We start from the raw sequence: 15,699 nt of genomic DNA, 5'->3' as shown, positions 1-15,699 counted from the left end.
AAAAACTATAAGACACCCTTCAAAAGTTCACAAAAAGAAGCGAAGACATTGGCAAAATGAATGGATTCATTTGCCACTTACTTCAAAATCCAAGCCTATACTGTACATGAAAAGTCCAACATAATAAAGATGTAGCAGTAATTAGAATCACAAAAATGGCTTTGTTTATAAAAGGGAAAATGGTCAGAACAAACCACACTTAAAAAGAGAAACAAGGAATTCTTCTGTATTATGGAACAGATTTAAATTATAGATTACTGGAATTCAGTACAATTTTCAATTTAATAGATTTTAAAGCATCATTGTAAATAAAATGAAGAAACAGGAATGTTATAAATCTATGAGGAAGCGACAGAAAACAATGAAAGTGCACAGGAAAGCTGTTAACCTCCAAAAGAAAAACAAGAAACTCAGGACTAATCAGACACATTAACCTGTACGTGCTTTCAGAGTGTTGAGCAGTATCTTGTATATTGTCAAGGTATTTGTCCGTTTGCAGACTATATTATTGCAATCAACAATCAAGCAGAACTGCTTGTCCTCTGCAGTAAAAGACAGTAGATGGTTTGCATTTTTAGCTTAGATTTTTTATTCTATTGTCAGAAACTGAAAAAAAAACCACGCAGTGTATATGTTTATGCACTTAATGCACTGAGTGTTTTCCACATTGCATCTATCTTAGTTTTTTTCCAACTTCAACTTGCTCTTATACCATTCCAGCTTTTGTAACAATCGAAATGCAAATTGAAATGTAGGTTATAGTAAACAAGCTTTCTCACAAACCAATTCCTTCTTCTCAAACATCATACCAGGCCATGAAGCTAAAATCTCAGCTGACAAACAATTGTAATTAACATCTGGCACTGTTCTGTTGGAAGCTTCTTTTAAATTAGACTGAGACTTTTTTTCAGGTGAACTTCAATGAACGATAAGTTCTTCTGTTGGTTCTGCCAACAATACTTTCCCAATTAATACCAAAAACAGATTAACTAGCCAAATATTTCATAATCTTTTATGAGATTTAACTGCACACAAGGTTTCAATCGTATTTACCATCTAAGTATTGAGTGTGTTTTGTCTGGAGGAGACATGGCAAGGCCCAATAAAAGAAATCCTGTTAAATTCATGGGAAAAAAAAGGCCACAATTTGCTGTCAGATGAGGTAGACAAAGAGAAATAATAAGGGAAAAAAGACTAGATTACTAGACAGAGAATAGCACATTTATATTTTGTGGAATTATTATTTCCAAAAACAACTAAAATGCTGTTGCTAATGTTTACAAAATAAAATGTAGGTATTAATGCAATGATCAGTTCTGCAGAACAGTAACACTGAACTTGAAACATTATGTCTGTTTCTCTGTCCACAACTGCTGCCAGATCTAATGTGTTTCTCTAGCATTTTCTGTGTTACATCTTTTTCCTTTTTGAACTATATGCTGATATGGAAGTCAGATGCTGCTACATAGCTGTGGTACCAGGAGAGTTTTGCAAGTTGGAAAATCAAGTGGTGCACATTTTGAAATGGACTAGACAACAATGCTTTTGAATCAATGAGATTGCTATATTATTAAGTCAGAGCAGTATCAGGAGTTTCTGAGTTAAGGTAAAAACTGACAATATCTTTTGGATTGGTTGAGATCATTTGCTAAAGGCAACGGCTTAGTGGTATTATTGCTAGACCACTAATCCAGCGATCGAGTAAAGTTCTGGGAGTGGAGCAAAATCGACGTTTCGGGCAAAAGCCCTTCATCAGGATTAAAGGCAATGAGCCTGAAGCTTGGAGAGATAAGCTAGAGGAGGGTGGGGGTGGGGATAAAGTAGCATAGAGTACAATGAGTGAGTGGGGGAGGGGATGAAGGTGATAGGTCAGGGAGGAGAGGGTGGAGTGGATAGGTGGAAAAGGAGCTAGGCAGGTAGGACAAGTCTGGACAAGTCATGGGGACAGTGCTGAGCTGGAAGTTTGGAACTAGAGTGAGGTGGGGGAAGGGGAAATAAGGAAACTGGTGAGGTCGGGGAAGGGGAAATGAGGAAGCTGTTGAAATCCTAAGTTTAGGGTGAGAGGGAAAAGATATAAAAGATACCTCAGGGGCAACTTTTTCACACAGAGGGTGGTACATGTGTGGAATGAGCTGCCAGAGGAAGTGGTGAGGCTAGTACAATTGTAACATTTAAAAGGCATTTGGATGTGTATATGAATAGGAAGGGTTTGGAGGGATATGGGCCGGATACTGGCAGGTAGGACTAGATTGGGTTGGGATATCTGGACGGCATGGACGGGTTGGACCGAAGGGTCTGTTTCCATGCTGTACATCTCTATGACTCTATGACTGTCTGTGTGGAGGTTGCACATTCTCCTCGTGCCTGTATGTGTTTCCTCCGGGTGCTCCGGTTTTCTCCCACTATCCAAAGATGTGCAGGTCAGGTGAGTTGGCTGTGCTAAATTGCCCATAGTGTTAGATGCAATAGTCAGGGGTAAACTGGAGGAATGGGTCTGGGTGGGTTACTGTTTGGAGGGTTGGTGTGGACTTGTTGGGCCGAATGACCTGTTTACACAGTGTAGGGAATCTAATCTAATCTAAAGACTCATGGGAGCAGTGCAATCAGGACCACCCAGAGCCAGTAAGCAGAAAACATCTCTTGGTCCTCTTTGTGAATGAAAATACATTAAAACTAAGAAACTTTTAAAAAAGGAATTCTTATACAAGACCTGGATCCACCTGATCAACCACTGAGTCAATGAACAACCACTGAGTCAATGAACAACCACTGCTCTGCAGGTAACAGCATGTCATCATTGCTAAAATCAAAAGGACTGTAAGAAACAACATGACCCACTCTTGTGATTTATACCAAATTTTGTTTTCACTGTCTGCATTTTCCCAACCATAATATTTGCATTAAGCTGTTTGTCCTTCATCTGACGCATTCACACACGATTGTCTGTGCACATTTTAGGTATAGGTTAAGAGGCAGAATGGTGGACCACTAATCCTATTTTCATTCACTGCCATTTCTTCAATAATAAGTGTGTTTACAGTAGTTATTTTTTGTTAATGACAATATTTGGTGGAAATTGCTTCCATTCTGACCAGCAGTCATTCAGGCAAATTGATCATCTTGGTGGCTCCATTGTTACTTACATTGCTTGTGGAATAGTTGTGCTCTATTATTAATACACTTTCTCAGTTAAGCTGTAAGAGTTCACTAACAATGCTGGGAGCTTGTGAGTTGTAAGATTTTGACCTAACAACAGTACAACAGTAAGGTGATTGGGCTCCAAGTCAGGACCATTATGAGATCTGGAGGGGAGCCTGCATGTAGTAGGGTTCTTGTGTATCTGCCGCTCTTTTCCTTTTCAGTGGTAGACATGGATTTGGAAGGTGCTGTCAGAGAAACCTGGGTGATGAGCTGCAGCGCATCTTGGAGATGGTTTTCTGGATGGTGTCAAGCTGTTTCAGTGTTGTTGGATCCATTTCTTGATGTGACATGGAGTGGATCAAATTGGTTAAAACTGGTACCTGTGATGCTGGAACTTTAGAAGAGGCTGGGTGGATTGTTCAATCAGTCCTTTTGAGAATAAGAAAGGCATTTTGCATAAATAATAGAGCTGGTGCAGTCATGATAGGTCAAATGGCCTTCTTGTGCACCCTAATAATTCTATGGATTCTGACTGAAGATGAATTTAAATGCTTCAGCCTTGACTCTTGCATCGATGTGCTGGGCTTCCCCATCATTGAGGATGACAAAATTTGTGGAGCTTTGCCCTCCAGTGAATTGTTTAATTGTCCACTACTTTCATGACTGTATGTGGCAGGGCTACAAAGCTGATATCGGATGTATGATTATGGAATTGCTTAGTCCTGTCTTTGCATGCTGCTTTAGTTACTTGGTACTTCAGCCCTCTTCACTGCCCTCCAGCACTCCTCACTGAACCAGGATTAGATTAGATTACTTACAGTGTGGAAACAGGCCCTTCGGCCCAACAAGTCCACACCGACCCGCCGAAGCGCAACCCACCCATACCCTTACATTACCCCTTACCTAACACTATGGGCAATTTAGCATGGCCAATTCACCTGACCCACACATCTTTGGACTGTGGGAGGAAACCGGAGCACCCGGAGGAAACCCACGCAGACACGGGAGAACGTGCAAACTCCACACAGTCAGTCGCCTGAGTCGGGAATTGAACCTGGGTCTACAGGCGCTGCGAGGCAGCAGTGCTAACCACTGTGCCACCATGCCGCCCACTAATCTGTCCATCCTGCTGTGGCTGCCAAACTTGTGAGCCAGAAGTTGGAAAATTGGATTAGGGTAGTCAGATCTCTGTTGACCACAAAGAGCACAATGGGATGAATGACCTCTTTCTGTACTGTATATATCTTTGATGGTCCACAGAGCCTTCAGGATGCCCAGTTTTAAGTTGCTAGATCTGTTCAAAGTCCATTCCATTTAGCAGAGTGTTAATCTCACAGCTGGATGATAAACAATCGAGTGGACATTTGTTAGGCCACCAGGTTACAGATTATGGTTGAATCCAATTTTTTCTGCAGATTATAGCTATGATAAAGACTACATTGGTCAGTATTGTTTTCTTTGGAACAGTCAAGATTGAGTGGGGACTTGATAGAAATGTATAGGATCATGACAGACATAGATACTTTGGATAGGAAAGCACTTTTTAAATTAGTGGAAGGTCTATAACCAGGGGGTATAGACTAAAGCTAAGATGTAAAAGGCTAACTTAAGAGTTGAGAAGCTCACTCAGATGGTGTTGGGAGTCTGGAACTCATTGCCTAAAAGTGTGGTTGAGTCAAAAACTCTCAAAACATCAAAGCAGTTTATAAATTTACTTCGGTTGCTGTGGCTGCCAAACTTGTGAGCCAGAAGTTGGAAAATTGGATTAGGGTAGTCAGATCTCTGTTGACCACAAAGAGCACAATGGGATGAATGACCTCTTTCTGTACTGTATATATCTTTGATGGTCCACAGAGCCTTCAGGATGCCCAGTTTTAAGTTGCTAGATCTGTTCAAAGTCCATTCTATTTAGCAGAGTGTTAATATCACACAACAGGATGGAGGTTACCTTCAATATGAAGATGGGACTGCATCCCATAAGGACTGTATGGTCATCACTACTACCAATATGGTCGTAAATAGATACATTTGCGACAGGTAAATTGATGAGGATGAGATCAAATAAGTTTTCCATCTTGTTGGTTCCCTTAGCACTCGTTGCAGATCTACTCTTGCAGACTTGTCCTTTAGGATTCAGTCAGCTTGATCACTTTAGTGTTACATTGAAATCCCTCACCAAGGTTACATTCTGTGTTCTGGCAATCCTCAGTGCTTCTTTCAAGTGGAGCTTAAAATGGAAGAACATTGATTCAGAACAGATCATTGATGGTAATCAGCAGGTGATTTCCTTGTCATTATTTGATCTGATAACATCAAACTTCATGAAACACGAATTCAACGGTGTAGGCTTCCAAGGCAATCCCTCCCAACTAGGAGAAAGTGAGGACTGCAAATGCTGGAGATCAGAGCTGAAAAATGTGTTGCTGGAAAAGTGCAGCAGGTCAGGCAGCATCAAAGGAGCAGGAGAATCAACGTTTCGGGCATAAACCCTTCTTCCCTCCCAACTGTATACCACAGTGCTGTTACCTCTGGTAGGTTTATCTGCCAGTGGGACACAGCATCCTCAGGGATAGCAATGATGATGTCTAGGTCATTAGCTCAAATGATTCCACATCTACAATGCCGTGACCATGAATATCTTTGGGTCTGTTCTCCTAAATTTAGCACAATCCTAAGACATTAGTCAGGAGTCTTTCGCAGGATTAACAGGGCTGGGTTTGTCATTGTTATTTCCAATGTCTTAGTTGATACTGTGTGGTCAATTCAGTTTCAGGCCTCCTTTAGATTTGTAGCAGTTTTGATACATGTGAGCAGCTTGCTAAGCCCTTTCAGAAAGTGGTTAAGAGACAACCACAAATTTTTAATTGTGGAGTGATATGTAATAGAGAAGGTTAGAACAGCAAACTTCCTCCACTAAAAGATATTAACAAACCAAATAGTTATTTCCGATGATCAACAAATGTTTACATAATTAAATGCATATTTTTGTTGAATTTAAATTTCACTATGTGCTGTGGGCTTTTAATCTGTGACCCAGAGCTTTATGCTGGCTATGGATCACTTGTCCTGTGACATTACCCCTATGTCACACCTACTCTCAATCTATTGACATATACACTATAAAGGCAACTCTTTTAATATAGTGGGAAGCTTTCCTTGATTACCATATTTATACAACCAAAAATTGTTCAAATTATCCTTGAAAATAATCATCAGGACTGCTATTACTGACAGAAGGCATACAGTGCCTCACAAGTAAAGCAGAACTTTCTCTTGCAATATTGAGCCTTTAGTCGCATAGGGCAGTCCAGCAGCTCAGTAGCTAGCACTGCTGCCTCACAGCGTCAGGGACCCAGGTGGGTTCGATTACAGCATCGGGTGACTGTCTGTCTGGAGTTTGCACATTCTTCCGCTGTCTGTGTGGGTTTCCTCTGGGTGCCCCAGTTTCCCTAAACTGTCCAAAGATGTGCAGGTTGGGTGGATTGGCCATGACAAATTGCCCATAGCACTTGCGGATGTATAGGCTCGGTACATTAATTAGGGGAAATGGATCTGGGTGGGATAATCTTCAAAGGGTCGGTGTGGGCTTGTTGGGTCAAATGGCCTGTTTCCACACTGTAGGGTCTCTATAATGATATAACCTGGTTAAGTCAGTCTCACAATTCATTGCTATCTTTCACTAACATTTACAAAATCACATTTACATATTTCAAAACCATATAATCCCATCAGGGATTTAATTGTTTTGACAAAAATAATTATGTCTGCTACAGTTTCCTTCCACAGTCCAAAGAGGTGCATGTTAGGTGGATCAGCCATGCTAAATTGCCCATAGTGTCCAGAGATGTGCAGGCTAGGTGGATTAGCCATGGGAAGTGCAGAGTTATATGGTTAGGATCGGAGAGTGAGTCTGGATGGGATGCTTTTGGAGGATTGGTGAGGACCCGATGGGCCGAATGGTCTGCTTCCACACTGTAGGGAGTCCATAAATTCTATAAAAAGGGTCTGATTCTTGGCTTTATATAGTTCCATGTAAATGTCAGTGGACAATCTTGAATAAACTCTGAACTACTATCTCTTGAAGACTACAGATATTGAAGTCCAAATTTGAAATGTGATTAGTTCAACTTAATTTTTGCAACCTGCTTCAGTTCATTGCTACTGACAAATTAAAAGGGGCTTACATTTTTATAATAAATATCAACAATGAAAGCCACAGCTAATGTCCCAGTGAGAGTTTTAATTAAATTTTAATTGCCTTTTTCAAAACACAAATTACTGTCCATTAAATAGAATAGACTGGGCTTTTCACAAGTTGCAGCCCTATTAACTGTTTCACAGATAAAGACATTAAAATTGGATATTACAAGCATAGCCCAATGCAACAAACATCTAATTGTAGAAACCCCACAGTGTGGAAGCAGGCCATTCAGCCCACAATGACCCTCTGAAAAGCACCCTATCCAGACCTACCTCAACCATCCCTACATTTTCCATGACTAATCCACCTAGCCTGCACATCCTTGGATGCTGTGGGCAATTGAGCATGGGCAATCCATCTAACCCTCACATCTTTGGACTGTGGAAGGAAACTGGAGCACCCGGAGGAAACCCACATAGACATGAGCAACATTCATGTGCAAGCTCCACGCAGACAGCTGGCTGAGGCTGTATTCGAACCCGGGTCCCTGGCGCTGTGAGGCAGAGGTGCTAACCACTGAGCTATCATGCCACCTATGTTAGGGCTGCACATTATGACTGTTGAAAAATCCATTCTCTACCATAATCCTATACATTGGGAATACTTCCTTCGATATAAAAATCGTATTTGTGAAGTATTTATTTCTGCTGCATGGAGAAACATGTGTTGATAGAATATTGTTCTACATTTCAAAAAGTTACAAAACAAATATACTTGGCACATACAGTAAATAATTGATTATTAAATATTTACAATATATTATTTGAAAACAAACAATGTTAATAGGTACATAAACACCCGACATCAGCCGTGAGGATCACTATCTTTCTGACCATATGGATATTAAGGTGGCCGGAAACAATTTAATTTCCCATAAATTTTGTCTGCATTAGATGGAATACTTACTGTGGTATAATGGGAATGATTGTCCAAGTTCCTTCTTGTTTACCCAGTTCATGGATAAACAGCACTGTGGGTAGATGCTGAGAGGGGAAAAACATGAATAGGATTAAAATATTATTTTTCTCTCATCATCATTTCTATGGGAATTCTCATTGTGTCATCAGTGGAATGGTTTGATCCATGTGTGTGTCAGCATGGCCATCAGCACTGATACACATAATTATGGCCTAACTCCCGCAAAACTAAATACAATTTAGCAGTTGCATATTTCAAAATAAACCTAAGGCTGAATCTTTCCAGAAACTGACTGCCAATTTTGGTGAGTTTCATTGATAGCCTTGGCAGGTTTTCCCACACATCCTCCCAAGCTCATCACAACCTACATATCACATCTCTACAGCGTTCCATTCATTGTATTATCCCACTCGCTATAGATGGAAGTACAATCTGGACCTGCCAGGATTCCCGTTGTCAGTATCATCTTAAAAAGCCAGCTGTACACGTGGTCAAATGCTGTCAGTCTGCCCTGCACAGTTCTAGTTGCCACATTCATGTTGAACAGAGGGTAACTGGAATTCTGTTTTGTCCTTCCGACAGAGACCTGGAGGTCCAGCTCAATGGTAGGGGAAGGGCTGTACTCAAGGTTCCTGCCCATAGCGCATGCCCAAGATGTTAGCAACTGATAGAGGGTCCAGAAGATCAAGCAACAAACTAGAGTTATGACTTGCCCAGTCTGGCTTTTATGTGAGGAATTGCCACTGTCTAGTTTATACGCAGTGGGTGGGAGAATGGGAAATTGCATATCCATGAGGAAAGATGACAGATTAATAAAGAAGTTAATGCATGCTGATATATTCAAATAGGCCTCTCTCTGCTCACGCATGAGAATCTCCACTTGCTGTTTAACACTTAGCTGAAAAATTGGACATTTTGCACTCAGCAGTGGGAAGTTCCTCACTGCCCATGTTACTTAGCACCTGGGAAGATCATGCTTCTAATAATCGTTCGTAACTAGTCTTCAAATCCAACCAAGGTCTTGTTGCACATCATATATTTTAAATTTCGAAAGCCATTTGCCTCTCTTTTCTGTTGGACTCCAACCAACAACCCCTAGTAGCCTAATGTATTTCACACCATTTGTAGCAGAACCTAGACAAATGGTATCTGAAGACTAGTTTCTGAAATTCAATCCTTAAACTTCTCTCTCTTTCTTTCTCTCTTTAGAAAAAAAATTCTTCAAAATTACTTCTTCAGTCAAGCTCTGGGTCAGCTTTCCCATGTTCTCCTGTTTCTCAACTTCTCTTTTCTCAGCAGCTGCTATTTAGAAGGCTGTTTTTGCAATAAACACTCTTTTATATTATAAAAACACTTTATAAATGCAAATTTTGTTGTCTGTGTGTTTGATAAATTTGTTGTCTAATAGCAATTAAACTGATTTTCGTCGAGGTACCATCATTATTGTTATAACGTAGGATTCAAATGTGCTATTAGTGCAGTACAGCATAGCTATTTTATCAGTCACTATTCCACACTTAACTTCAATAGTGACTTCAAAATACTGGCTTAATATAATTTTAATGAAGTGCATCTTTTCTTGTTGTACTGGCAGATTCTTAAGGAAATTGTCCAGATCAGGTTTAAGTGGTTATTTGAAAAGGTGGAATAATTTCCTTAATCTCAGTCACAAAGCAACAAAATGTAAAAGTTTGGTAAAATCAGAATATTTTGCTTTTTAAATTCAGTTGTAAATAGAAACAAAAATGCTGGAAATGTTCAGTATGTTGAGTATCATCTGTGGAGAGAAATGGTTCAAGTGTTTTCGCAAGAATTGAAGATTATCAACCTGATAGTCTTTCTCTTCCCAGATCCTTAATGATGAGGAGCTCAGCATATCAGTGCAAGAGGCTAAAGGGTCTATATCTATGTTCAGTATCTGAGGAGTCACGAATAGTGCTGAGCATTGAGCAATCATCACAAACAATACGATATGCATAACACCTACAACATAGAAAGACACCATTCAGCCCATTATGTCTGTGCCAGCTGAACATTCCGGCTGCTCTTTCTAATTCCATTTCCAGAACATGGCCCTTAAACTTGTAGGTTACACTGCTTCAGGTGCAGATCTGGATTCCTTTTAATTGAGTTGACGGTTTCCACCTCAACCACCAAAGTGGGTAGCAAAGTCCAGACACACACCACCCTCTGGATGAAGAGGTTGTTCCTCATGCTGTCTTTGATTTTTCCAGTCATCATCTCAAAGTCTGTACATCCGATGAGTGACCTCTCTGCTCAGGGATACAGGTCTGTCTTGTCCAAAAGAGATGTATCCAAGTCCCTCATTATTCTGTATAACTCAAATAACTCGCTATTCAGCCTCTTCTGTTCTAAGTGACACCATTTCAAACATGCTATTAGTGCAGTACAGCATAGCTATTTTATCAGTCACTATTCCACACTTAACTTCAATAGTGACTTCAAAATACTGGCTTAATATAATTTTAATGAAGTGCATCTTTTCTTGTTGTACTGGCAGATGCTTAAGGAAATTGTCCAGAGACGGAGGGAAGGCTATTGATGCAGCAACCAAAGGTGATTAGACCCATGACATTACCTTAAAGAACTTCTGCACTGGTGTCCTGGTGTTTAGATGGTTGGCCTTCAACCAGTACAAACTTTGTGATGTGCATGACTCCCACTTGCTGAGAGTTTTCACTGTGATTACTATTTATTTTAACTTTGCCAGAGATGGATCATCCATTTGACAACTCTGTCTGAAGATTTTGCAAACGCTCAAGCCTTGCTTTTTGCACTGATGTGCTGAGCTCCTCATCATTAAGGTATCTGGGAAGAGAAAGAGACCATCAGGTTGATAGTCTTCAGTTCTTGCAAAAACACTTGAACCATTTCTCTCCACAGATGATACTCAACATGGTGAACATGTTGAGATATGCAGATGATACCTTTGTAATCATTAAAAACACAGAAATAGAGAACACACGCCGGATCATCAACGCCACACTCACAGGAATCCGATTCACTAGAGAGGAAGAAAAGGACAACCAACTCCCATTCCTAGATGTGATGGTACAGAGAACACCGAATGGAGATTTCACCGCAAAGGTATACAGGAAAGCCACACATACAGACCAAGTCCTGAACTACGAAAGCAACCACACCAACACACACAAAAGAAGTTGCATGAAGACACTGTTCAAAAGGGCCACAACACATTGCAGTACACCAGAACTGCAAAAAGAGGAAGAAGAACACCGATACAATGTATTCGCCAAAAACGGATACCTCCGCAATTTCATCAACAGATGCCAAAGGGAAAGACAATGGAATGAGGACATGCCACAGCCCAAAGGACTCCACACTACCATACATCAAAAACATTTCTGAACTGACAGCCAGACTACTGTGACCACTAGGACTCATAACAGCACACAAACCACTCTCAGACAACAACTCACCAGGACGAAGGACACGGTACACATTGAGCAAAACCAATGTAGTGCACAAAATCCCATGCAAGGACTGCACAAAACATTACATAGGACAAACAGGAAGACAGCTAACGATCTGCATCCATGAACACCAATTAGCCACGAAATGACACGACCAGCTATCCTTAGTAGCCACACACTCAGATGACAAGCAACATGAGTTTGACTGGGATAACACTACTATTATAGAACAAGTCTTCGAGTAAAAAATGAGGTCTGCAGATGCTGGAGATCACAGCTGCAAATGTGTTGCTGGTCAAAGCACAGCAGGTTAGGCAGCATCTCAGGAATAGAGAATTCGACGTTTCGAGCATAAGCCCTTCATCAGGAATATTATAGAACAAGCCAAACAGAGAACAGCCAGGGAATTCCTAGAGGCATGGCACTCATCCACAGATTCAATCAATAAGCACATCGACCTGGACCCAATATACCGGCAACTGCAGTGGACAGCTGGAACTGACAACCAGAAACGGCAGATACAAATCACAATAAATGCTGGAGGAAACATCACAGAAGCGCTTCACAGGAGGTTTCCAAGCACTGAGGATGTCGCCTAGACAGGGGACGAAACATCTGCAACATAAATTCCCAGCTCGGCGAACAGAACCACAACAACGAGCACCTGAGCTACAAATCTTCTCCCAAACTTTGAATTTCCAGCATTTTTGGTTTTATTTCAGATTTCCAGCTTCCACATTTTCATTTTAGCAGAGTTTGGGATATTTGGGAATCTTTCTGCTTTGGTTAGTTGTTTTGCTGTCTGCCAACATACATGACTGGCATGCGGCAGGACTGTAGAATGTTGAGGTGATCCATTGCGTTATGGCATCACTTAACTCTCCAAAGATTCTAAACGGTAAACAATTAATTAGGCGCATCAATAATAAATAAACATCTCAGTCACTGAACTGGAAAATCCTTTACCAGACATCAGCAGAGAGTGCAGGAAGACAGACAGAAACTAAGAAAATGATTGTTCAGCTGACTCAGTAATTATTAGCCTTTGTAGCTGTTGGAATCCAGCAGTTCAAAGGGATTGAACAATGGGTTCTATCATACTGATCAAAATGATGCATGGTAAGAATTGGAACTTGTGTCTAGACACGGAAAAATAATACAAAAAAGTCACAATGACCTGCAAAAATTGCGGAGGAAGGTCATAGTATCTTAAATAGAGAGGACTCCTATCCCAAAATGTGGCTGATACTGATGTTATGTCAAGACTAGGTAACAAAATTCATCCTTGATTGCATTAAATTGGGCTTAGCTCTAACAATGGTAGAACTGAAAAGCTCTGCAAAGACAATATAGGCAATGTTAGCACCCATTTCCAGGCACAAATGTGCTTTTACAATGTTATAGTAAAATGTACTTAGCACCATATTTCTACATGTTTCCTGCTTCTGTGACTATTCACTTTTTTGTTATAGTCAATGAACATGCCTGGTCAGAATACCTCATGGATGTAGACAGATCAGGTGCCAATGACATTAGCAAATCTCAGCATGAAGGGTCAACCTTTTAGAGATGAGACGGGGAGGAATTTCAGTGGTTAATCTGTGGAACTCATTTCCACAGAGGGCTGGAGAAGGCATGTCATTCAGTATATTTAAAACAAAACAAAGTTCTTGATTGGTAAGGAAATCAAGGGTTACAGGAAGAAGGCAGAAGAATGGGGTTGAGAAAAATAACAGGCATGATTGAATAGCAGATCTGACTTGATGGGTCAAATAGCCTTATTGTGCACCTATATTTTATGGTTAATTCCAGAAAGTTATGCAAGTAATGAGATGCAAATTTGGTTCCTGACACTAGATGGCAAGAAGCTTCACTCAGCTTTAATTGCTGAAGTTGATAACTGATAATGGATATCTAAATTTTGAATTTCCACCTTATTAGGTTTGCATACCTACTATTCTTCTCACCACCTCTGGGAGTAGGTAATTGTATCCTGAAGTATACTGCCTTCTGAACATTCAGAATTAAATTTAACACACTAGGTTTAAAATATTACAATGTTTCTTTAGTTCCCATTCATAATACACTGAATTAAAATCCACTTGTATGATTAAACCAACACCTTCAAAGCAATTCAGCCAAAATTCTTCTTTGAGGTGCTATGTTTTTGGAAATCAAAATTAGAGAACAAAAGGGGCAATTGTTCATTTTCAGCACGCTTTAGTCATGGATAAATATCCAAGATTTACACCATCTCAAGTATAATTAAAGTGGAATGCAATCAAATTGCAAGGAACTGAAATATATCAATTAATTGAACAGGAAAGACTCCAAAAGAAATTTCATAGATGCAGTGACCGCAATACGAAGGGAAGGAATGCTGAGAGATATAAAATACGAGTCATCAGCACATATAAACCTCTCCTTGTCCTACAGAAGTGCATTACTACTGCTTCATTACCCCATAAAATACATGTGCAAGCAATATACTGACACTCAAATGCATCATTAATATTTTTAAAACTCATTTGTACATTTAAAACTGTACAAGTGTCATCCGAAACTGTGAGCATTGTGAAACAGATAGATACTATGTTTTATAAAAGTCTCCTCAGTTGTCAGAGATATTCTGAAGGCAAAAGCGGTTACTGCAGATGCTGGGGATTAGAGTCAAGATTAGAGTGGTGCTGGAAAAGCTCAGCAGGTCGGGCAGCATCCGAGGAGCAGGAAAATCGACGTTTTGGGCACAAGCCCTTCATCAGAATATTCTGAATAATACATGAAAGGTTGTAATTGAGCCAATCTGATCATGACCAACAGGTGCTATTAAATTTACATAAGCAAATATTGTAATAATGAATGAAATGCCACTTTTCCACTTAAATTACACAGTGAAAATGAAGATACGTGGTATTTTGTTGTAACCTTAAAAATAATTCAATACAAAAGAGAAAATAAATAGTTTCAACTATTTTAACTGCTACTGGAGAGTATATTTACTCTTTACTTATTGACCAAGTGTGAAACTATCATTACAATGCTACAGCAAGGATACTGTACACTCAGGGGTGTGCACCAAGCTCATGGATTGGGCCAGGCTGTATCTCTAGGCTCTTCATTTGCTGTCATAGTGCTCACTTACTCTGAGATTTCTACCTGGATGTTCACAGCATCCTTTCATTATATTGCCTTGCCTTTGTTCACTTTGCCACCTCAGCCAGAGCCACCAGGCTGACAACACTTGTCTTGCCTTGCCATTTAGAGCAGACACAAAGGTAGGAAGCTCTTCATGCTTGTTAGCAGGCCTCAGTCTTACCAAGAGGGATACATTTTGCTGAGTGGATCCTGGCACAATCAGTGAAGGGCAGCCTACAATACTAATCCAGGGCCTTAAGTATAGTCAGTCAGCCATTTATGGTAGTCAGTCAGCAAGCTCAGCATAAGGGATGACTGCCAAATGTTGGGCAGTCCAGCACCTGTCTGGACTCTTTCTGGTCTATTGTGGGCTGTGTTCCACCTGGAACGAGACAGAGGCAACTATTAAATAACATGAACACAGCTGCTAGTGGAGAATGGAGAAGGACATTGGCCTTCTTCCTGCAATGCTAGACATTCCTCCAGACAGCTGTCAATGCTATAACCCAGCTGGCTGCCTCACACTAGGCATGGTCTGCTGCCATGGATTCTACTGCCGGTCCAGGGAAAAGAGGAAGACCCTCCCTTGCACCACCTTATCCAGCAGGATTTCTAGGTCCCTGCCCACACAGACAGGCTACAATTATCCACTGTTAGCTATGTCCGAGGCAAGTGTCAGGAACAATGCAGGGCAGCTTTGAACTGACTTGTCTGGGTACACAACGTGCTTTTAAATACGGTATGGGTGCAAGGGATACCAATTAATTCTGGGATATCCACACTGTGGCAAATTGCTCTGGGACTGGTGTGTGGTGAGATGGGGCCAGAATCAGACACAAGGGACACCAC

The 15,699-nt window shown here is 40.6% G+C and overlaps 1 protein-coding gene across 1 annotated transcript in view; it reads right to left on the bottom strand.

Annotated features, from left to right (window-relative positions):
* The window catches only part of b3glcta (beta 3-glucosyltransferase a), a 177,640-nt gene that overhangs the window by 107,946 nt on the left and 53,995 nt on the right, over positions 1–15,699 (bottom strand). The window contains exon 5 of the mRNA XM_060826775.1: positions 8,249–8,325. Coding sequence (XP_060682758.1) covers positions 8,249–8,325 — 77 coding nt within the window. The remainder of the gene's footprint in view (positions 1–8,248; positions 8,326–15,699) is intronic.

This window comes from Hemiscyllium ocellatum, chromosome 6 (genome assembly GCF_020745735.1).
Source record: "Hemiscyllium ocellatum isolate sHemOce1 chromosome 6, sHemOce1.pat.X.cur, whole genome shotgun sequence".
Lineage (NCBI taxonomy): Eukaryota > Metazoa > Chordata > Chondrichthyes > Orectolobiformes > Hemiscylliidae > Hemiscyllium > Hemiscyllium ocellatum.
Note: the sequence above shows the minus strand (reverse complement) of the source record. Positions and strands in the feature narration are given on the sequence as shown.